The following is a 24,903-nucleotide window of genomic DNA, read 5'->3' as shown; positions in this document are numbered from 1 at the left end:
TATGGTTATCTATGATATGAGCTGTTTATCCATGACAAACAAACAACAAAAGGAAGAAGAAGAAAAAAAAGAGTTGCCACATACAACAGGGTCCTCATCACCGTCATCAGTAAAGAACCAGTCATATTGTTGGATAAGGTTCTCAACTATCTTGCACTGGTCCGGCATGTGATTAACCATATTGGTCATGTTGTCCTCAGAGGTTCTGACCAGCGTAGGACCAAACACAATTGCCAGGTTACGAGGCTCCATCTAAACAGATAAGGTTAGGACAAATCAGGTTTAATGTAATAATCCTCCGAAGGACACTGGATTTGCAAAGGATTGGAGGGTGTTACCTAATGACATTAACACTGACCGATCTTGTTAACCGCCTTACCTTGTTCTTTTCACAGTTGTCAGAAACCTTCTTGAGGTGAGCACAAAGGAATTTTAGAGTTTCAAAGTGATGATCAGGTAATTCTTGTATCTGCAAGAATTGACAAAAGAAAGAGTTTCAGGATTAATGGTATGCCTAAATATAATGCTATTCAAATGAACGCGTCTCACATTAGATTTTTCACTCACCAGCCTCTTGAGCTCCTTTAATCTCTCCACTGAGTCTTCCGTTCTGTTGGCTTCAATAAAATCAGCATACTTTTCTGTGAACAGAGGAAAAACTTTACTTAGAATAACAAAAGGAAAAGTCGCACAGAAAATCCAGCGTTACTCAAGTTTTTGTTTGCAATTTCTGGGTCGTGACTTTCAGTGTATTTACAAGATCTCACCATTCGTAAACAGAGGTTCTGGAAGTTTTCGGAAAAAAGACTTAAGTAAACTACTGATGACGTTGAGATCCCGCCATTTCTGCAGAAAAGTGGCGAGAAAGCATCGTGTTAGAGCTTACAGCACAAATCTGCCACTGCTAAGAGATGTCAGTAAAGTGGCACACTGTACTATGCAACCCGGCTGTCAGTCACTCACGTCTTCCTGGATGTCGATGTCAGTCATGCCTTTGCTGTTGAGCTCCTCCTGCATGCTGGAGATGGCAGCATTGTTCCCAGGCACTCTGTAGATTCCTGTGTACTCCAGACCTCTCTCCTCCACCACATTACAACACACCTCCACAATCAAAGGAACAAACTGCACAACACACAACAGGAAAACATTAGATACAACATATCACTGATAACTGCATGTTGAATCTGAACAATTAACAAAAACTTATAAACTGGTTGGACGAGCACAGATGTGATGTGCATACAGTTATGTCATACACATCAGTGTTTGCAACAGCCAGCCAAAGTGAGCTACCCTAGCAAGAATTAGTGACTGCTCTGGCTGACCGATTGAAGCAAAATCTATATTTTATGTGTATGGAAGCAATATGCCATTTACATCATCTGACTGCTAAACTACTGGAGCATTTTCTCTCAAATAAATTAGAAGAGATTGAGACTCACCCTGTTAGTCTGTGCAGCTGGACAGTCATCAAGCCGCACCCCGAACGTGACCCCAGCTGGAGTCTTTTTTTCAAAGGGCTTCCTCATAATCCCTGCAATGCCAATTTTCCAAGCAGCTCTGTCCCTTGGTGGACTGGAGTCATCTAACAGAGTAAACACAAATATATGCACATAAATTAGATATGTAAGATTAAAAATGCCCTTGAAGCACACTAAATGAAGCTGTTGCCTTTACCTCTCAGTCCCCTCCGATCCTCTCCTGTTTTGGGCGAATGAGGGCTGTGGGTCTTGCCGTCTGTTTTACCTCCAAGGAAGGCTTGTTTGATACTGAGGGATTGGCGTGAGGTTTTAGGGGACGGTTCAGACCTGCTGCTGGGCGTACTGATTGCAAAAAAATACACAAATAATACCATTAGGTTGGCATTTAGGTAGATATTTGCTTGAGTACTCTGATTGAGCCCCAGGGGGCAATGTGGAGCCCTGCATACCTCATCATGTTGTATTCTTTGATCTTTCGACTGATCAAGTCCTGACTTGTTACAGCAGCATTCTGTAATGTCAGCAGAAATACATAAAGGACAGTCATTAAATAAAGTTAAAACTTTAAAAAAAAAAAAGTTTCTTCTACATTAAATGCAGGCTGATTTCGATTTTATTTCTAATGAGTTACCAATTGTTAATTACTTGATATTTCTTATAAATCCAACAAAACAATGTCCTAAAGTGGGCCTTTAAAGACATCTGTGCATAAATGAAAATCTATACTGCAGTACAGTAAAAATCTAAAATGTATACAGGGTGGCAATTAGGAAATAGCCACTCGGGCACACTTCAGGAGGTTTAACCTCTGAGCCAGCTATGTACTGAACCTAAGAAAAAAACACGCCAAAGAAAAAATGTAATTTAAAATGCCTGATGTTAACAAAACTGCAGTCTGATTACAGACATGACTAGTAAACATGCCTATTTTCTGCCTTACAGAAAATATATGAGTGGGATAGAGAGATTCTACCAGGAGCCTTTTATTTAAATATTTCTCAGCCTGATTGGATTAAATGCTTGATCAGTGGTAAAATAATTGTCTATGCTGATAACAGGGGCAGTCTTACTAGGCAGTTTTACGCCAACAAATATCTTAATATGTACATCTAATCCTCCCTATTTTTTGTGCTGCCAGTCCTCCATCTCAGATATTGCATGTCTTCCTTTGGTGGCATTACTAATGTAACGTTAGGGCTCAACAAGACGCATTTCCTTAGCTAAGAATCTGTATCGCTCATAGATTGACTAGGAGTGTGACGAGACACCCAGCTCACGAGACGATATTTAATATCATTAAAAGTAAAGGTTTTGCTGTACACTACACTCCTTTTAAAAAAGGACAGAGAAAGAGAGCGCCACGTTGAACTGCACGCTGTGTGTCTCGGCCGAGAGAGAGAGAGAGAGAGAGAGAGAGAGAGAGAGAGAGAGAGAGAGAAGTCCGCTTTCGAGAACGGATCTTCCATGCTAATTTCGAAGTTAAAGTCAGACTCATCGGTCATGCTGGATGCTGCTCTGCACTTGTGAACCTCAACGAGGAATCTCGCCACATTTAATCTCGCACACCTCTACTATCGACTATAGAGTGACGCGATTTCCAAAGGAGTTTATTCGTAAAAGGCACTTTTAGCCTATTTCAATCTAAAACTCTGAAGCTAAACTGATCCAGACCAGGCTAGGTGTGCAGCATAAGTTGCCATGTGATCAAGCCAATTTAAAAAGAGAGCCACCTTAGTAACATCAAGAACTCACCACATTTAAGAATAAACTGAAAACCATCCTCTTTGATAAAGCTTATAGTTGGGGAGTGAGGAGTTGCAGCGTCCGCCTAACCCGGCCCACCTGCTTCTCTTCATAGTCGTCCGATTTATCTATCATATAATCAATAATATAGTGAGAGTAGAGGGAGGCAGGCCAGTACAGCCCGATCCGGTTGGGGAGAGTTCTAGCTCGACCAGGCTCCTCTCCTTAACCTGCCTCTCTTAGTTAAGCTATTATAATTCTAGACTGCCGGGGAAGTTCCTTCCTTCCTATGACACACTGAGCTGCTCTCTCATCTCTTTTCATTTGTTTCCTTTTGTGTGCATCCTTGTCCCAGAAATGCTTGTTACTAACCTAGGTCTGGGGAGTTCACTCCCTGGAGTGCTTATGTTTCTTCTTCGCCTAGAAGATTGCCTTGGATTAGGGTGGCACCAAGATCTGGGTCTTGGGTGCAGCTGTCGCTGTGGACCTGCTACACCCTGCTATGCTCTGCGATTCCCTGCGGTGTCCGGCTTCGTCCTGCCGCGTCCACTGCATCCAGTGCTCTGCTGTGCCACGCTACATCCCGTAACGCCCTACTGTGCCCTGCTATAACATGAACTACTACGACTACCATTGCAGACACTGTTCCACTATCATTATTATGACTGTTATTGCCACTGTTCATCACACCCCCAACCGGCCCCGTCAGACACCGCCTACCAAGAGTCTGGGTCTGCCGAGGTTTCTTCCTAAAAGGGAGTTTATCCTCGCCACTGTCGCAATAGCCACTGCTAATGTGATAGCAATCTTGATTTTGGCTACACAACATGAGTCTTGCTCAAACATACCTCTTCATCTGGGTTGCTGTTTTCCTGAATGACTCTGATCCAAGACAACATGTCATCCCTCCCTTCTGCCTGGAACAAATACTCGCAGTCTGAGGTGGTGAGTCGCAGCACATTCTTGCGTCTTGTGTCACTATAGGAGATGTCAATCAGACAGGCCTTGATGCTGATTTGCAGTGGGACCTCGTCAGATGGCGTGGAAGCATTAGACAGTGCATCCTTCCTGTCTTTGTAGAGGGTTAGGGTGTGACCTTGTAAAACAGCATACATAGGCTTCCATGATCTCATTCCTCCACCAACACGCTACAGAGATGTGGAGACAAGAGAGAAATACTTAAACGTCAAAAGATTGGTGATATATATGGTTTAAAATGAAGGTATGATTGTACAGGCATACCTTATTTTTATCTGTATTAAATTGCCTAAAATTGAGCAACCCTTCTTTGGAAGAATCAGCAAAGATATCCGAAGAAGAATCCCTTCGAGATCCAGAATCCGCAGAGGATTTATGTCCGTCCAAAGCCTGCAAATGTGAAATTGTGGAAAACAATTCTGGCATTACTAGCGGATAGTAGAGTGTGACATGAAACAAGGGGAGATTGAGAGAGGAGGATGACATGCAACAAGATCTCTAGGCAAATCAAACTGGGGATGCCACATTTACATGGTCACTGGGACATGCCAATATCAAAAGGAAGCCAGAGAAGGTAAACTGAGAGAGCATCAAAGCCTGTCTGAAAATAACTAACCACTAAATAAAAACTGTCAAGAAACACATCACACACTGTTTAAGGAAATTAAAGGAATATTTTTAATTTACGAGACCAGCAGGTTGTATTATAGAAAGCACTTTGAGCATTACAAGCAACAAGTTCCATATTTTTAAGAATAAATCAAATATTGTATAATGACATAAGAACAGTATTGCATGTTGTGAGCAATCCTATAGCTCCTCACCTTCCTCAGGCCCCTGAGACTGGGCATATTCTTACTAGAAGATCTCCTAAAGAAGTGGAACAACAGAGAAATGCAGATTTCAAGTCAGAGACAAGGTCAGACAGATCCATAACCCAATACAAATGAGAAAATACTAAAGCAATGACCTATTCCTAGAATGCACACACCTTCTACCATCCTCCTGGTAGTTATCCAGACCTTCATCATAGGATTTGGACCGCTCTGTTTTGCTGGCTGAATCAGAATCCAGCAAAGCACTTCTCAGGGACTCTATCCAGTGATGAAAAATATTATGTTATTTGTCATTTATGACCCAAGTTATGAGAGTTAAGCTCTTAGAGAAGGCTTGACTCTTTAGCCATGGTCAAATGTTAAAATAAAAAGTTTAAACAATAAAACCACGATGGGTTAAAACCCAACCAACCCAATGCCATTTACCTTGGTCATGTGACAGCTGACGACGAATGGGAGGGCATGGTGAGCCTGGACCGGAGGCACCTGTAGTTATAGATGGTGCAACAGATATCACAGCGGAGGGTGGAATAGGAGCGGCCTCCTGGTCGACACTGGGGCTGATTGGCTCATCTATGATGACAAAAAAAATTTCTGTGTGAGCACAGAGATGAACGGAAATATAGCTTTTGTCACATATTCAACTACATTATGTATCTGGCTAAGAATGCAGACCTGCTGAATATTTATCTTTAACATGTGTACCAAAGACAACTTCATCAGCTATCATCTTTGGGATTTGGGCAAAAATTTAAAACTGTCTCTTACTCCTATTATATGGCTTACATGCCACACCACAGCTGAGAGTCGGAACAGATCATCTTCTGACATGTTTCTTGAGGGAAAAAGAAGATCTTAGCGCTTGAGTACCGCCCACTCCTGGCACTTCAAGCCTAAAACAGCTCAGAGTACAAAGCTGCTCTCTGCAGCCTAGGGGCTTTTGGAGCTAAATTTAAAAAGAAACTGTCCTAGTTCCAGCCTGTACCCAACTTTGAAACGGGGCAAAGGAAAAAAGATGTCACCATCTCCCCATCAAGGCCCGTTAGGTTAACTTTAAATTCTCTCTAAACTCTCTCCAAAATAAGATGAACAATCTCTTCTACTATAGTCTGCATACAGCAAAGTCCATAACAAACCCAAAGGACCTTAACGTTTGCATATGAGGCACAAATGCAGAAGAGAACAGAACAACTCAGGTCTCTTCTGTTTTAACGTTCACTCTCATGACAAGCCATACACCAGGCAGCTTGCAATAGCAACCCCCGAGGGGTTCTGCTCCGGGCTCAAACTTTTCATCAGCAACATCATGAAGCGTCTTCTTCCAAAAGATCCTCACAAATGGCTACTAAAAGAGGTATCAAAAAGTGCATCCAAAATTAAACTGCATCGCTATAAAATGTATTCAAATTAACAAGGAACGATCAAATTCCAGTCATTGCCATCTAAAGAAGATAAAAGAAAAAAATGACCTGACTGTAGATTAGCTAAACAAAATAATGGATTGGGCTACTGGACCAAATTACCTCACAATACTTAGGCCTGGACGAGTGGGCTTTCAAACAGGCCATTAATGGAGGCCCAGAGGCTTACACAATCAGGGCACTGTTCTCCTGGGCTGGGGCACCAGTCCCAGAATGGTGATGTTGCGGCATCATCACTGTCACTGGCTGCTTTGTCTGCACCTGCACCTGGCCAACCAACATTACATGGACCACTGAAGGAACAGCAGAAACGCTGTTGCTAAGCCATAAGCGTAGTGACCTTAGCTTACTGAACTCTGTATTGAAGGCATTCCTCCAGCCCACCCCTATCTAAATAAAATGGGTGGACAAAACATATATATAAAAAAAAAAACTCTTAGTATAATGCAGAAGGGACCACAAGTAACACTTATTTTGCAACATATGTTAGGTATATTTTTCAATTGCTTTAAAAGACCCAACTTTAACACAGAAACTAACTCTTCTCCCGTGGGTCTAACTAAAGCGTTTCAGTGGTGTCGCTGCCTGTGACCTAGTTCCTCTGTGCAGTATACCTGCAAGTAAAAAATGTTTCCTTCCAAAATATAAGTAGAGTATATAAGTAGTAGCCATCAGCAACACTTTACTTAAGTTAAAACCATCCAATATATGCAGACTTGGGCAATTCAATTTAAAAGGAAATCTGTCTAAAGTTTATTTTCATTATCAGGTTCTCTAAAGAACCAGCCTAATCATACAGAACTAACACCAAGACCTAAAACAAATACATCAGAAATGAACTGGGAATAACAGGATATCCACAATCACAGAGTACTTACCTTTCCATTTTACTACATTTAAATAATTTTCAATCTTGACAGAATATTTCAAAAAGGTCAACCATCTGCACACCCCGTCTTGCCTCCAGCAACGTTACTATAGTTATATATGCTTGTCAAGGCACACCAATAAACATGCTGAGAGTTCCTATGAAATGTAAATTTGTACTCACTGCTGATTAAATACACTGAAAATCTTGGCTGTAGAATTCAGATTTTGAAAGTGTTTGGTGCCATTTCCAAAATCTAATACAAAGCAGTAAAAAAGCAAAACATTCCAATTACCTCTTAAAGGGCATGAAAACATTTCTGAAAACAGCTATTCAAAGCACTGATGATGACGACAACTATTTAATCACAAGGAAATGCATTATGGGACTACTGAACCATAATGCAATCCATCCTGAAGAGAGACCATCCAAGAAAACAATATATTAGGGGAGAAATTCAATATGTTCCAAAAGGCTTAAGCCATCCTTCACTCTGCCCTAGTTAAGCTGAATATCCCACAAAACCTCTCTGAATGCCACAAATCCTGATTAATAACATCTTCCCACGAAGATGAATTAATTTGTGAACATCTCCCCAGCACTGTATATACACACACACAGAATCAGATTAACAATGAAACCATAGTGCTCTACAGGCTCTACAGTCAGTTTTCCATCCATCAATTTTCAACAGATTTCTATTAGCATCTATGGTGGAAGCCCTTTAACTAGCTACAGTATCAGCACTGCCAGTCAGCCACATATTACTACTGCCTGCTGTCGTTGCCATGACAACTTTGGGTGGCAAGGCTACAACTCAGTATTCTCTTACCGATGAATGGAATGGAGTCCAGAGACTCATCCAGGTTGCTGGAGCAGGAGGTGTGACATTGTTCCCCAAGGCGGCGTATGCGCATCTCTCGACGTGCATCGTTTGGAAGCCAGCATGCCGCCACATCTGCTGTGGAATCTGGTCCGTCGTCATTTACAGCCAGGATGTAGGAGGGGTGCCGCAGAGGGCTGGGGTTCTTATTAGAGAGGGGTTTCTCCCTTAGAATGACCCCAGTCTCTGTGGGGCTTCGCCCATTGACCTGACTCTGATAGTCTGGTTGGGGTGGTTTGAGGATGCCTGGCCTCTGAAGCATTTGTTTTGGGGTGGTGCATGAAGAAGACCTGTTTCCTATCAATGCTGCGTCTCTGTCTGCCTCAACACCCTGTATGGTTTCAGCCCAGATCCTGCTCTGGCCTTGTTGGGTAGTGTGTAATGCATGGTTTCCTTTGACTGCAACTCTTTGGTCAACAAGAGAATGTTCAGCATTTGTGCCCTTACCAAAATGTGAGTGTCTGTCTGAGAGCATTGGTGAGGAGCGAGTCTGAAGAGAATCTGGTCCTTTAGAGTAGAAAGAAGGGTTTGGTGCCCCCCTCATGCCACCGCTGTATCCAGCAGAAGGCCTGTAGAGCATGGCGTGTCTGGGGACAGACTGTCTGCTGGGCCTCGTACCTTGGTCTGCCCTTCCGTACCCTCCTCTCCTTTCATTGGGCCGAGCCAGCTCTACAGGGTCAACATAGTCTGTAGAGTGTGCCCGGGCTTTGTGCATTAGGCCATCCTGGGACATGCTTCGAGGAGGCCAGTTCCTAGTATGGCCCATTCTCTCTGCACCGCTCATACGGTCCTGCGAAGCACTGCGTGGGGCAATCTGAAAGTGGGGGGGAGGTCCTTGGTATGACCGTTCATGTGAGGTACTCCTCCGTCGTATCCCCTTAGGGCCCCAGTCACCACAGGGAATGTGATGAGCAGCGCCAAAGGTGGTCTGACTGGATGCTCGCAAATTGTCCAGTCTCTCCTGTATAGTCCGACTACTATGGGAATGGATTCCTTTGTTGTCAATGTACTCCCTGTACGTTTGGTAAGTGCGCCAATCAATGTTTTGATTGTTACTTGGGTAGTGAGGTAACTGACCTCCATATGGACCCATTCCTGGACCACTGGGATAGACATCGGCCTTTCGAGGGTGAGGATACTGGGCTAGTGACCCAGGCCTCCCCCTGACATAGACAGGGTCCATGTAATCTATTCTATGTGCTGGAACCATGCGACCTATTTGGGCTGCATCAGGAGGAACCACCACAGTCCTCACACTGTCGTTGCGCACGCACACTGCGATCTGGCTTTTTGGATACGATTGGGGAGGAGGAGATGGGGGCACGGTGATCTCCTTGCGGTATCCATGGTCAGGAGGTGCTGTTGGCCCTCGGCAGACTTGCCCTGCTGAGTCTTTCGCCTGGGCCATGCCCGTAGGCTTACAGTCTACTCTGGGGTAGCATACTGGGGGTGGATCAGGAATGTGACAGGCATTTCCACTGTAGCTGCTGCGGCCACGTACGTAGGCATCCTGGGAGTAGGCCTAGAGACAGAGCAACAAAGCAGTGTTACAATAGATAAAGTACAGGCTGCATTGCAAGTCTGTGTAATATTCAACAGTGTGCTACCAGATGCTTAAAGAGAAGTCAAGCGTGATATTACAAATGTGACTGGATGCATATGTGTGGGCAGTGCATGTTGCACAATAAGTGAGCGGAGGCGTTAGCAGTTCAGGGGTGTCAGTGGTCTTCATCTGCTCCTTATTTAGAGTTCCCATGGTAATGTTCACTGTTCCAGATGATAGTACGCTATATAAGCAAACATAGAAAATATTTTTTACTAACAGAGAGAGATTGTGCTTTAAACTGGATTTTTATGGAAGAGCAGTCTTTTTCCTTTATTCCTGCCTATGTTAATACCAAACAAATGGGTTTTAATATGAAGAAAAAATCATTTGTCAAAGAAATGAACATTTACTATAACTGCAGGCATCATAACATACATGTGGAATGGTGTTTATACTGAATTCAATATTTAGCCCGCACTGTAACATTTTAGCAAAGACTGTAACAATCAATACATGTTAGATAAGGCAATCAAGTAGCTAAGGCTTAAAATATTTGAACAAACATAATATCATAAAAATGTACAGTAAAAAAATAACAGATTATGAGAGGTAACCAGTGTCTTCATTTTCCCACCTCAGACTGACAGACTAACCTCATCTCAGACAGACAGGAGATCGCCCATCCTCATAGAAAAAGTGCTATTTTTAGCCTGCCTGATTTGAAGGTTTGGAAGTCAACACTATTTCACTGCTAAAATAGTTTTAAATAAATAGACAATGAAAGCTTTCTATGAGTTTGTTGTCCTTCATGTACCGGCTACTGATAACATGCTGCACATACAACAAGCAAAAGACATGTGAAGGTATGAGGACTTTGATCCTGCTACCTCGTGTCAAATTACAATCTTACATAAAGCTTTGTGTGCCACAGCAATCAGTACTGGGCTCTGTTCCTCCCTTTGTAAGCATGAGTGTGCAAGAGAGTTCAGAGGTCACTGGCCTTTATCACAATAATGACATCTGGCATGGAGTATGAGGAAGGGGCGAGGCTTCACTGAGATAACAGCTGGATGCCACCTCGAGTGCTCAATCTAACAGGTACTGCAGGCACAGTGCATCGGCCATTTCTACAGTCTACACATTTGAAGCACTAACACAGAGCTGACAAACAGTCAACCACGGCAACTAAACAGCAATAATGTAAAACCTGAAGACCACATCCTGTAATGACGATGTTGACATGCATGACATATGCAAATTGAGACCGCAAGTATAACATGTCAACGTCAAGTGGGTACCCAGTATGCTGTTTGCTTACCAGATTAGTAGTTTCCAGAGAAAAAGGGTGCCGTTACAGCATGTGAAAACGAATGTCAAGAAATCAAGGGAGATGGGGTGGAAGAGAAAAGATGCCAGCAGAACAAAACGCAAACATTACAAAACAAAACAGCCACAGCAATGACTGGGCTTGACATGCTAAAAATATACTACAGCTGCAGCAGCAGGGATGAAGAGGGATGAAGAAGCAGAGATGTAGCAGGGGTTGACACATTACGACCTGCCTATGCCAGTCTGTCCTGGGTGAGGTGGCGGGAGCAGTAGCTTGCCTCTCATGCTGCTGTTAAGTCTCCATGGTTCTATCCATCTTCAGCCAGAATATTACGCTAACTGGTGCCTAACAAGGTGCCTCCAGTCTACGTCTCTCTCTCCCTCCCTCCGCTATTGCTCACATGACAGAAGCAGCAGCTGCTGATTATACATTCAGCTCTGATGGTACAGCTCCCCCCTCCCACTCTCTCCTTTTTCCTTAGCATCAACCTGTTCTGAACACAGGGCAGTCAGCTGATTTTATCTACTGGTTTTAGCTCATCATTAATGATGTTTCCTCTTTTTCCCTGCTCAGTATTTCCTCTGCTTTCCTGGCATTCAGTTCCCTCCCTTTTCTGCTCACTGAATGTACACTCCGTCTCTTTGCTAAGCAACTGCTGCCTGTCTCCAAGCAGTAAGTGTGTGCTGCCGCCTACAGTGTAATGTCATCCTGCTAGCATCTCCGATAATCCTCTTGTTCTTATGGACAGCCCTCATCAGTTTGCCTGCCTACATTAATAGATATTTTTTGTGTGGCTGCTGTCCATTTATGGTGCAATACTGTGGCAAGTGTTTTCTCAACACTTAAATTGATTCATGATATAATGTTAAATCTAAATAATAAATAGCATTGACACAACATTTTAAATGATTTAGTTAAATGACTGCTTGCATATTTTTGCTAGGATATGGTGCTTAAAGAGAGAGATGACTTATGGTTCCATCAAATATTGATATTGCAGTACTGGATGCCATTCTCGTAAATGATGAATTGATATACCTATTAAGTTAAGTATGAAGATTCACTCTGGATATAAAGAATCCACAAGGGAAAATTTCAGGTAAAGCAAAGAGCCAAGCTCTTGTATTATACAATTCATAAGCAGGCTGTCCACATGATACAAGCCTTACGTGACCGTGCTCCACCCCCACGCCCCCTTCACCGGACAATACAATCTTCTGAACATAGCCATACTGAGAAATACAGAGAGTTGGGTGGAGCTGACAGTCTTAATTAGCTTTGTATCAACTATTTGGCAATGGCTTGAATGTAACGGACGTTCATTAACATCAAATAGCAAAGTTACGCACTAAAGCCTTAATTAAAAAAGAAATTAAAATAGTAATTTCCTGCACTGAATAAAGAAGTTCACTTCACTTTCCATCTCCCTACTAAGGATCTCAGTCCGTGTTTTTTTTTTGGTGAATGTAATCTATTATGGATTATTAAATGCTTGTATGTACTTGCACTATTTTTAGTAGGCTACATTATTTAATGGCCAATGTGCTATAACCTACTAAATTGGCTGACAGTACTGCCAGTGTGATGTCACTGTCTATACCCTTTTATGGGAGTCATTTGCCCAATGAAGTCCCTGTTGGGTTGAAACGTTTCTTTCTCGTCAATAAAGTATTAGGAGTGTGCGGACATTCTTTTTCCTTCAGTGATCCATATTGCCTAAGTACACTGAGGACTTGAGGATGTAGCCTGAGTAATGGCCACAACAACTTTTCTACAACTCAGCTGTTTAATGTAGGTCTACTCTGTTTAGACCCAAGTTTGAAGACAATTTTAGCAAAATACACTCTTACCTTTGTGCCATTAACAAGTCAAAACATACCATCTACACAGATGGAGTGGTGTATATTACGCCATGATAATGCGTCTGTATATGTATTTTAGATCATGCCTGCTCTACCAATCCAATTAGGCCATTTCGACAGCAGTGTCAGCAGCGGTTTAAGAACAGAAAGACCGCTCTGGCCTGATTATGAGGCCTAGATAGAAAACTGATGGGATATGCAGGCTGCCTGCATCTCATGACTACTGTCCTAACATGAACTCCTTAAACTAGAGCAGTTCTGTGAGATCAGGTATAATTAATTATTGTTAATTATAATTATAGTGGGACGGGAACAGTGAAAAATGTCAACTTAAAAAAAAAAAAACACTTTCAAAACAGTGTTTTTTGTTTTTTAATTAAATGAACCCCATTTAGAAAATAGGATTGAGAAACTTACCAGTTGCAGTATATCCTCATCTTTTGGCATCACACAAAGTTCAAGAAAGTCACCACTGTTGGAAAAGAAAAAGAAATTTAAAACAGGGAAAATAGACAGACTGACCAGAATCATAATCACAAATTTACATTAAACCTCACCTGTTTTGGATCAAGGATATAACCTCACAATAGGCTTTCCCGATGATGCTTGCGCCATTCACCTTCACTATTCGATCACCTAATACACGTTAAAAAAACAGCAGTAATGACATCAGTAACAGAGAGGGGTAGTAAAAACTGCAAGCTTTGTAAAGCAAAGTTTGTCTTAAGCAGATAAAATCAGTCACGTGATGTTGAAGTTTATAGTAACTGTGCTGAAGGTTCCCTGTATCCACTAAAACATAAAATCACTGGGGTATCTACCCAATAAAGGAGCACAAAAAGGAGTGCTTTCCTACAACTACATGGCCTGGCAAATGTTTTGCTTTAAAGCAGGAATACTGTCAGCCCACTACTGAAAACTGCACTCCTTGCATTTTTTCCCTTTTGCTTGCCACACTCTAATATGTCATTGCAATAGCTTAGAGGAAGTTTTCTGCTCTGTTTGACATCAGTTACAGGATTATGCCTGGGTTCTTGTAATGTCATGACTTCTGAGCACTTACACTCCCAATCAATCTCTAGCAGGTTTTGGTTAATGAAAGAAAAGGACTGTTTGATGATAGATTACCTGTGCAAAGCCCAGCTCCGTGACCAGGGCCACCTTCCTTGACTTGCTTCACAAAAATGGTGTCCATTGGTTCTAGCCTATTCCGTTGTCTCCCTGATGAAGAAAAAAAAACAAGTCAGTATACACTACAAAACAAGTACTGTATTTTATGCATGAAAGCATATAAATTGTGCACATGCAAAGAGCATCAATTTTTTTTCAATTTCCTTTTTTCGTTTAACTACAATTGAAGCAAGGAAATTAAAAACCCAAATAACTTCATTTTCTGGTAAAAGATGTACTATACTGAAGGCTGAACCTGAAATGTGAAAAACAACTACAAAACCTAACAATGTGTGCCAGAGAAGAAGAGAAGGAGAGAGAAACTGTGAGCTTTGTCACAAGATCTGGAGACATGACAGCAGAACAAACGGTTTTGGCCAATGCTTGCATGTATTAGTTTTGAATAGACATGATCATTAAAACAAGAAAAGAAATCTCAATAGGGGGAAAGGGTGGGGTTTTAGGGAGGTGGATAAAAGGAGCTAAAGAGAGGAAACCTGTTTGCTCATGCTGCTCCTGTCTCCTAGCAGCTGCATGGTTGCAGAAAATAAAACGAAGGGAAAAAAGAAAGAGAGGGGGTGAGAGAAAGAGAGACTGAAAGAAGGTAGAGTGATAGTGTGCTCAGCTGCACAACTCCCACTCTTTCCTTATAAACTGAGAAATATCTCTATGCACAGCCAAAGAGTGGCTAAAATCCTTTATCGGGAGTTAACATTTTGGTTGTGAGTCAGCGCACAATGGCTCACAGACTACAGATGATGGGAAGGCCAGCATGAAAACAGGCATTATAAAAATTATACTAAAAGTTGTTAAAAAGAAAGAAAGAAAAAAAAAATCCTGGCACGATCAATTCAATATTATTAATGTCACCGAAACATAAATTTATGAGAAACATAACTTCTGGCCCTGTGAAAGACAATATCACCAGATATTTTTTAATGTTTTGTGTTTAACCATTGGAAAAGGGGACACGGGGAATAAAGTGGCTTAATATAATTCAGTGGTTAATTAATCAATAATATATTTATATAATAATTAGCAGTAATCTGTAAAACATTGAAAACCTCACATACACAGACACACTTGTGCCTCCATTTTTCTCTCTTCCACACATGAGATTACTCATGCAGAATCACATCCTGGGGACTCACATTATGTAATACTGCAACAGGAGTCCCATACAACTAAGCAGAAAGAAATGCTCCCTCTGGTGGTGTACTATAAAATCACATTACTATCTCCACAATGGAGCTGTTCATAAACCCATAAATGAGACATGTTAAATATTTAAATGTATAGTGGAAGCAACTTAGTGTTTTTGCCTTTGCCACGTTATTGAACATGAGATAATATATTGAGACCCAAATATTTGTAAATTCATATTTTTTATTCTTCAACTTATTACTTATACAAATAGTAGCAGTACAATGGAGCTTTCTTTGCTCTAAATCAGTCTAACTAGATTTATATTTGCTCTAAAAGACTGCTTTGGGCAACCATAGACATAATACATAAACTCACCACCTAACTAGTGCTGCTGGCACATAAGCCTTTTTTAAAAGACACTACCAACATTTTCGAAAATGCTTTTTGTTTGCTCTATTACCAAGGTTTAGATGGTATCAATATTCCAACTGTATGCATTCAGTACAGAGACACAAACAACACTGGGAGTGTTGCTTTAAAAGCAGGGAAAACCCTGCCCAAGCAAATGAAAACATTGCCAGGTTTCATTTGCACTATTTTAATATTGGCAACTCATAACTCTGATGCAATGTTTCTATTCCTAAATCAATGTTTTGGCACATATTGCCTTCTTCAGAATGAAACCACACTTCATCTGAATGACCAGTTGTGTCAAAGGGCAATCAACACAATGACATCATTAATCTTTTCAGCAAGCAATGGTCAGAGCAAGAGGTCTACATACACACACACACATATACATATATATATATATCCCCATGGCTTAGACTAGATCGTAAAATACAGAGAGAGCTCTTCAAAGTTTTTTGGTGGATACAAGAATCTTTCTACACACAAAAGGTCTAATATTGAACATAATAGGAATGTTTTGACCATTAACAACCCCAAAAGACGTAGAGCTGAATGTATACACAGGAAACAATATCGGCATGACCTGACTCTTGATTTTGGCACCTATGTTGTTGAGGTCTTGACAAATTGTTCATCTAAATTGGGCAAATTCTTAACAGTGATTTAGATTTGTTTGGCAAACAAACAGCTGCTAATTCTGGTTTTCGACACCCTGCTATGAATGTGCCAACTGGACATAGTATAAGTGTTGCTATGGACTCTTTGACCACCTGACCTGATCATGTCACAAGATTTAATTTATATATATTAAAAAAAATCTTATCTTGATCTTACCCTTGACATACTAGTCATTACATGTCCCACATGACAATTTCACGCAGTAAATTACACTCAAAATTATTTTTATCTGCAAAAAAAGTGGTACAATAATAGACTTTAATATGGCTCTTTCTGCCTCTATGCATGCTACCTTGAATTTTAAAAGTCTTCAGTCTGGTAAATAATCAATTTCCAGGAGGTATAGTAATGGTACACTTGTGCCTTTTCATAGTAAAAAAGGATATCTAGATGCCAACTTAAGTTAGGCTTATATCCACGTACTGCCAATGCATTGGAGAAAAATCCAAGTTGTCCTACAAGCTAAATATATCATACAGATAGTGTATTTTAATTCTGAAGAGGGTAATACCAATTATTTATTCATTTTTGGAACATATGTTTATTGAATTTCCAAGGGACACATACAATATAAAGTAAGACAGCAACAGAGTAAAGAATAGACCCCTCTTTTCCAAAAAAAAATATTTACGAATAATAAAAGACTGCATGAGAGTATCAGTATGTGGCTCTCTCCTCTCTCCTTTTGATTTCTGCCTATTTTTTTTGGTGTGGTGCTGTGACGAGGCTAGCCCAGACTGGACTAAAAATGATCCCAGGTTTTTTCTTCTTCAATTCTGGCTTGCTACCCACGAGCCCGTGTCCAGTATTATGCAATTGCAAGGATTCTTTAATATTTTCGGTTTGCTTAATCAGAACCAACAAAGCTCCAGATTAAAGGGTCTTCTTCAGTGTTTTTACAGTTTTTGGGTGAAATATATGAAAGACTTGCTTTGATGGGAGCTGGCTTCACTGTACGGTTAAATGAAGTTTACATTTGGACTATGAGCAAGCTCTGTGTATGCTTTTCAGCATATCCCTATTGTTGCAGAAACCAAAAGTGGGTCACAGAAAACAGTTTGAATTTGGAACCAAAACACCACAATACCATTGAATCTTGTGGTTATGGGCAGATGCTGTATTAAGCATAATTGGACTGCTACTTAGAACAGTCTCTATCAAGATAAAAAGCTATGTCGTGATTTTTAAAAGCCTGCCTGTGCCTTGCTGGATATTTGTGTGCACATCTACATAAATTACTGTGTACATACGTCATATACAGTCCATTCAGGATTTTAATTAGATGAAAGCAACAATTATCATTAGTGCGGGACTATAAACAGATTCAAGTATTTGTCGGCGAGTATGTGCAGATGAACATGTGACTGTGTGCACTCTGCCTTCTAATGAGTGCCATCTTCATGTCATACTACCCAACAGCCCACAATATCGGTTGCAGCATACAGTTAAACAACCTACAGCTGGGTGATACAGTGTTATAATATTAATACTGTGATATGACACAAATCTTTTAGTTATTTTGGTTATTGTAATATTTTAGTGTTTCTGACTTTAAAAAGGCTGCTTTACAGTCATGTGACACATATCTGAGCTTGACTGATTGTAGTGTTGTGTGTGAGTGATCAATTATGAATGCCTCTACCTGTTCAGTCACCCTAACACATTGATTTTCCTTCATACATTTTTGTGTGAATATGTCTTCTAAAAACCAACAATAATCCTAGCCTGGAAATCCAAACCCAAATCTGAAAGATTAAGGGTCTAGCATTGAGTATTGAAAATGGCCCAACTCAAGGGGCGGCACCAAGCATAAATTTGAAAATCTCACTGCACGCAATTGGATAATACTACGACCAATCACAACAATATACGGGGTTAGGTATCCAGAGCCCCATACGCTTAGCTACTGGTAGATTATACTGTCGTCATCTGTTTAGCTCGCCTATGGCCCGCCTATATCCGATACACCGATGTGATTGGTGCAGCTCGGCTACAAGGGCATAGTTAATGAGCATAATTACTGAATGCCAGAGTGACTCGCTGAGCAAATTAAAATTGTGCTCTTGCGAGAACTCTGGATTTCCAGGGTACAATAATCCTGCAATCAATGCAAATACATATTCTGGAATTAGTTAAAAAATATTGCGATACTTGATAGTATCCATTTCACAACTGTACATGACGAGCAGCACTTAGGAAAGTTAAGACTTATGATTTAAAACTTAAAGATTTATGGGGTTTCCCCAGGTGTAATGAAAATAACTTGTGCATAGAATACTTCAATTGCTCAACCTGTCCAAGATGAATTACAATTTTCCTCTGCAAGGAATAAAAATGTCTAGTAGAATTAGTGACGTCCACATGGACAAATTCCAGTGACAGCACAGTCAACAAATGACAACAGACACACACAGCTAAGCCCACAAACAAGCTACTGGGATATCCTCTCACAGTGATCACACTAGGATGGGACAGGCAGGAACAGAGTTAACTCAATCAAAGAGACTTCCTATCAGGAAAATCTAAATGAAATATATTCTAGTTGGAGAAGCCTGAATGAGTACAGTACATGTTTGGAATCTAATGCAAGACTTCAAAGTTGCCCTTTTGGCAACCATACAAGGTGGAAATTAAATTCAGACTTTCAAATGAATTACAAAGTTCTGCTTGATAAAATTAAAACTGTCAAATTGTAATGTTTTGGCATAAGATGCAACAGTGGTCAAAATTAAATATCACAGACCTACTTATCAAAACATATCACCATCATGTTTCCTCTGGACATTAATTGCTGAACACAAAACTGATGAGTTCTAGCTTCAGCAAAAGTCATAATAAATGCAGTTGTTATTTCTATAAAATAATCATTCTTGATTTTTTTTATTGTATTTTATCTCAAAACCTTTAAGGGCTATTTTGTTCTCTAATCCACAAACCTGTATTTTAAAGATTTTTTTTGGGGCATTTTTAGGCCTTTATTTATAGAGAAGAGCTGAAGACATGAGAGGGGAGAGAGAGGGGGAATGACATGCAGCAAAGGGCCGCAGGTCGGAGTCAGACCCGCGGCCGCTGTGTCGAGAAGTAAAACTATATATGGGCACCTGCTCTACCAGGTGAGCTACCCAGGCGCCCCACAAACATATTTTTAGATTCCTTTACAAAATCTGTGGAACATGACTGCTGGTTACCTCCTTTTTTGTGTTTTTGTGAAAAATGACAAAGGACTAACAACCAAAACATTCGTTTTAAAATGTAAAGGAGATATTGGGGCATGCAAAATGGGGAGATTTGGTACATATCTTAAAGTTATGTTGCACACAACATTTTATTTATGTAACTCTGTATTAAAACAAATAAAACATTAGCTTATGCCAGGGGTTTGATGTGAGGCTTTTCCCTTTTGAAGAGAGAAAATGGAATAGTTTGAGAATAACAAGAGGAAAAAGGGTCAGACACACACAACCCAGTAAAATGTAGGCCATCTCTTACTGAGAGTCTTTTTATGGTGAGGGAGAAAAGCAGCAAGAACAACAAAGTCAAAACAATATGAAGAGGTGGGTCAGTGCAGGGCAGAAACAGGTGGTGCTGACCAAACCTTTATGCCTTCACAAAGGTCAGTGACACACAGGAGCTACATTGTTCTCATTTCATAAGGAAGCAAAAAGAGCCAAAGAGGGGATGGATTAAGAGTCATTAGAAGTCAGAGGCACTGCTCTTACTCAGCAGTGCTGAAGGGCAGGCATGAAGAGGAACAGCCGAGTGTTTCTGCTTACCTCTGCGGCCATGATCTTCCTCCTGTGAAAACACAGAAATACTCAAGTGACTTTGTTGTTCACAGTCACAGAATTTAGGTATCAGGCTTTTTGTTCACTCAGTGTAATCCTACATGATAAGCAAACAATACTCAGGTATATGAAACTTGTGAAAGCTTCTGACAAGTTTAATAGCAAAGCCAGTCCTGAAATTTACCGGGAAGCAGTGCATGGTCGACTCTGGTGGATACACGATGAAGTGACGCAGGGTGAAGCCAAACCCTTGGGAAGTGCGCCGCAAACGCACGGTTTTGGGTCTCGGCCATGAGAAAGGCTCCTCTTCTGTTGGGTATTGCGCTGCAGGAGAATCAGCCAAGCTTCTCCACTCTGGTGATTCACTCTACACAAAGAGAAAAGTGGAGGAAGGAATTTAAATTGAGTAGTCCTACTTTCACTTTTATATGGGAGGAGATCTATGATATTTGTGCTGAAAATGCAGCTATGAAATCTCAAATTGAAAGTGTAAATGCTGGAATACCCCAAAACAAAAATCCTAAAACAATGTTACTAAAACTACACGTCATCCCCAATTTACACATAACAAATTACCTTTTCAGTTGAGCTAATGTAAATTAACCGTGTTAAAGTTTCAGTGGTACATAGTTTAAGAGAATGGGCTTTTGAAAACATTAATAGCTGTCCAGTGTTTAAGTCATGGTATCCCATTTTCACAGCTGGAGAGTAGAGCATGTCAGGTTTCAGGGCTTTGTACACCCCCCTTCTGTGTTTACTGGCTATTTATAGCCTCACACCTTTGTGGAATTGTGTGTGCAGTAACACCCCCCTTTACTCAGGTCTCTCCATATAATATTCCCTGTTCCAGTACAACTATCAGGAACACCCATCTTGTATTATCACTCTGAAAAAGTATTTTTCCTCACCCTGTCTCACACAAACCCTCCCCCTCCACCCTGAAGCATAGAATTTCCCCCACAATGTGAGGAATTTGATGAGCTTGCATTTACACTATCTGCCTGGGCAGCTATGTTAAGTAAATGTCAGAAAATCAGAGTGAATTACCTGCATGTTAACATAGCCAGTGCTTAACTACGATAAACAAAGAAATTGCAAGACTATTTGTCTACTTGTTATTAATGCAGTGGCAAAACTAAACAACCTTCTGCTAATCTGATCGAATGTCTTAATTAAAAGAGATATACATAAATCTCAGAAACTCTCCCACTTTACCCAGCTGATGCAGGGAGTAGTGAATTTGCCAAAACACATTTTTATTAAACAAACATGAGCAAGAGTTTTTTCACACCAACTCACAATCACGATTATCTGGTCCAATTGCTCTATGTATGTCACAGGATGAACATTCAGCCTAATGGTTCATTAGAAATAAATTGTGTGCCTGGAGGTGTGTAATAAGTTAAAGCATGATTCATTGTACACTTTGCAGTATGTTTTACTGCTTCTAAGCAACAAATTGTTTTCTGTTTTTCAACCATATATTTCTGAAAGAGGCAGCGACAGACTACTTGGATCAAAGTGTATTTTAAGTGGCACCATGAGCTGTGCTGTGTAAATGGTTCAAACGTGCATACTGTAGACAGTACAGATTCATAGCACTGCTGTGGCTGGCTGGGAAACAGAGCTGCAGGTGCAGCTGACACCCATGTATTTTGATGAAACTAGCAAAACAGGTTTTACTGTGCATAACCAAGTGGGCTGTTCTGTCATACCAACACTTCCATGTTGTAGTCTGTCTGTGTACGAGTCCTAAGTGTCTTCACGCCACTAGAAAACATTCAAGTACTTGTGGTGATATGACAATAGATCAACTGGATATTTGAAATGCCTGCATTGCTCCCCTCGTTCTCTGGGGCAATCCAATCCCAGTCAACTGGATCCGATTTAGCAGCCAGTGCACAGGGCGATTTCCAACCCTCTGATCTTTAAATGTGGAGAACAGAAGGGGGTGTGGAACTCCTGGCAGACACATGCCAAGCATAGTTATCATTGCCACTTGCATACAGTTGTGACATTCCAGGTCAATAAATTCCAGATCCACATTTCCCTCATGGTTTCCCTTTGCTAAACAAAATAAAAAAAACAGTAATATTAAGGATGGAGAACAAAGCAAGAACGTATAAACCTGAGTCCAGATTATATAATAATGCTTCCAAATACTGTAAGAGGTAAAAGGGGAATCAACAAAGGAGAAAAATATGTGTACTTGTCAAATAAGGGGCTACAAAGAAAAAGAACATGAAAGAGAACACCCACATCCTCTCCTGCCCACAAATTAATGCCTCTCACCCATTTATGAATCACCAGAATGCTAGACTGATATTTGCAATGGGTGAGGCAACTGGGAGAGAGTTTTCAGTAGGCACTTGTTCTTCGGCTGGATATCTCTTGGATTTAAGCAGTGGAGCAATTAGAGTGGCAGTGATGTTGCTAGATATGCTTCCTGTGTCTCCTCACGTATCAATGCATCCAGGGGACGCACCCTATTTTTACCCTTATGTTACATTGTGAACAACAAATCTGTGTTGAAATCATAGAAATAAACAAAAGAAACCTCAGAAGAACATACACACCGTTCTTATTAAACCTTCTTGACAACACACACACACGAAAGGTCCCCAGGCCAAGAGGTAACAAAATGTATGCGTGCATACACACATGAACGCTAGACCGGAGACACTCTGTCTCCCACCTGCAGCGTCAGTCTGAACAGAGCACTGGGTTGGTGTGCTGCAGTGTCCAGTCTGCAATCTACAGAAGGTAAATGCACATGTGTGCATTTTTGGCACCCCCTAAAAAGGTTTTAGCCAACGCCAAAGGAAAATCACCAGCGCCTAAAAGTCTTTGACTTTTAGCAGTCAACTTCCCGCTCATCAACAGCCGCTATATTTTACACATGTGGCTGGCACTTAGCTGCATTGTTTTGACGGGGCCTGAACGCTCCGCTGAGAAGCTAGCGCTAATGGGATTTCAGTTTTACCATGAGTTAGGCTGTACCAGACTCTCCTGTAACTGTGCTGTGTGTGTGGCTCAACTTTGATCTGAGTGAGTGGATAAAATGAGTTATCTGGGGGTAAACTGAGCATCTGACTTCTTAAGACCATTGAACAATCAAAAATTATTCAATATTCCATTTATCAAGGTTGCAGAGAAATATGAATTATTGCTATCCCTTGCAGTTCCTCCAGCCTTTAGAGGTTGAGGTAGCTTCTTTAAGGAATCACTCAGTGGGAAAAAATGCATCATTTTCTGCATATTGATGTGTGTTAGTATTGTCAAAGTGTTAAAGCTACATTCTTATGATGAAACAGTACATGAGATTTGAGTTTATTTAAGTAACTAAGGAGAGGGACATTTGTACTTTTTATATATCACAAAAAATAAAAATACTATTTAGACATCGAGGACCCTTACATCTGTGTTAAATCTATCAGGATCTACCACAGTTAAAAATGTTCTGCTCCTTGAATAAAAGAAAAAAAAGAAGAAAAAAAAATCATTCAATTTTCCTCACTTTGCAAGAGTCCTTCGTGTGTGATTTGCCTGATACTTCCAGTGTCTAATCTTTTCATATGGTTTTAAATAAAAAGGTTGATGATTGAAGCTAACTTTGAATGATTTTAAGATTTTAGAATTTGGGATGGTCCACATTCATTAAAGGAGGGCTTACATTGTATTTTTATATATATATTATTCTTTCTCTTTCTTTCTTTCTTTCTTTCTATCACTGGGACCCACTCAATTTCCCTAAGAATATCTTAAAACTGTGGATACTGGGGACTCACTACATTGAAAACCTATAAACATCACTGGGTTGGGAACTTGTTGGGAATTTGGTACTTTATGGTCCTGACCGAATGATGCCAATACTACATAGAACCGATTCACGTTAAAGCATTTGGTCCCAAATTTTGGCATGTGTGTGTGCATGGGGAGTGTGTGGTAGAGAAAGTGAGAGAGTGACGGTGATTAGCTGCGGAGCAAGTGCCAACTCTAGAGACAGTGTTTTCTGACTACGGTGGGAAATCTGTAGCAGGAATAGTGATTCCTATCCTTGATTTCATGCTGTTTATGGACAAGGAGAACCAGGAAATGAGTCAGGGGGAAATGCAACGCTACTAAGCCACGGCCGAGTGTTGTTCAAAACTCCACACAAACAATGCTTGCTGCAATATAATGGCGACCCACAAATATTTGGTGATTTAAAAATCCGTTATTCCGATATATATTTAAAAAAATAAAATAATCCAGAAACGCGTAACAAAACAAACCGATTTCCCTAACATTAGTTATTTGTGGTTATTTATGAGTACTCTAAAATAATATGATAATGCAGTTTAGAAATAAACTTGTTTATTTTATCGTCACAACAGAACAGAGGAACATCAAAATATATTAAAGTTCTGATAAATAAAATGCATAAAAATACAAACTTAAGATATGAAACTTAAAGTTCTTTGAACAAAAACAATAACAACAACAGAAATTAACGAGTTGCCAACAGGGACATTGTAGAGCTCTCTCTGGTGGAACGCCAACACTCATAACATGGTTGAAGGGTGTTTCGTCCGTTTTTATTTTATATATTCATTTATTGGCCATTATAAATGCTGATACTGATAGTTTGGAAAATGCCTAATGTTGGCCGATAATATCGGCCCGCCAATATATCAGTCTGGCTCTACTTGAAATTGAGAAATTTGGACAGCTTTTTTTTTTTTACAACAAAAATTCCATTTTTGTTATAGAAAGATTAAAGTAC

General features: G+C 40.5%; 1 protein-coding gene across 3 annotated transcripts in view; it reads right to left on the bottom strand.

Moving 5' to 3' along the window:
* arhgap21b (Rho GTPase activating protein 21b) overlaps positions 1-24,903 on the bottom strand; it is a 37,028-nt gene that overhangs the window by 6,216 nt on the left and 5,909 nt on the right. For all 3 annotated transcript variants that reach the window (XM_028592611.1, XM_028592612.1, XM_028592610.1), the window contains exons 3-21: positions 20,323-20,505; positions 20,127-20,148; positions 14,077-14,169; positions 13,506-13,584; positions 13,366-13,420; positions 8,160-9,732; positions 5,465-5,611; positions 5,194-5,296; positions 5,027-5,072; positions 4,467-4,592; positions 4,073-4,372; positions 1,931-1,992; positions 1,678-1,823; positions 1,443-1,585; positions 964-1,122; positions 768-846; positions 568-641; positions 380-469; positions 85-252 (exon numbers count right to left, since the gene is read on the bottom strand). In XM_028592611.1, the coding sequence (XP_028448412.1) occupies positions 85-252; positions 380-469; positions 568-641; positions 768-846; positions 964-1,122; positions 1,443-1,585; positions 1,678-1,823; positions 1,931-1,992; positions 4,073-4,372; positions 4,467-4,592; positions 5,027-5,072; positions 5,194-5,296; positions 5,465-5,611; positions 8,160-9,732; positions 13,366-13,420; positions 13,506-13,584; positions 14,077-14,169; positions 20,127-20,148; positions 20,323-20,505 (3,648 nt within the window). The remainder of the gene's footprint in view (positions 1-84; positions 253-379; positions 470-567; positions 642-767; positions 847-963; positions 1,123-1,442; positions 1,586-1,677; positions 1,824-1,930; positions 1,993-4,072; positions 4,373-4,466; positions 4,593-5,026; positions 5,073-5,193; positions 5,297-5,464; positions 5,612-8,159; positions 9,733-13,365; positions 13,421-13,505; positions 13,585-14,076; positions 14,170-20,126; positions 20,149-20,322; positions 20,506-24,903) is intronic.

Source organism: Perca flavescens, chromosome 12 (assembly GCF_004354835.1).
Source record: "Perca flavescens isolate YP-PL-M2 chromosome 12, PFLA_1.0, whole genome shotgun sequence".
NCBI classification, from domain to species: Eukaryota; Metazoa; Chordata; class Actinopteri; order Perciformes; family Percidae; genus Perca; species Perca flavescens.
The sequence above is the reverse complement of the archived record's forward strand: the minus strand, read 5'-3'. Positions and strand labels throughout refer to the sequence as shown.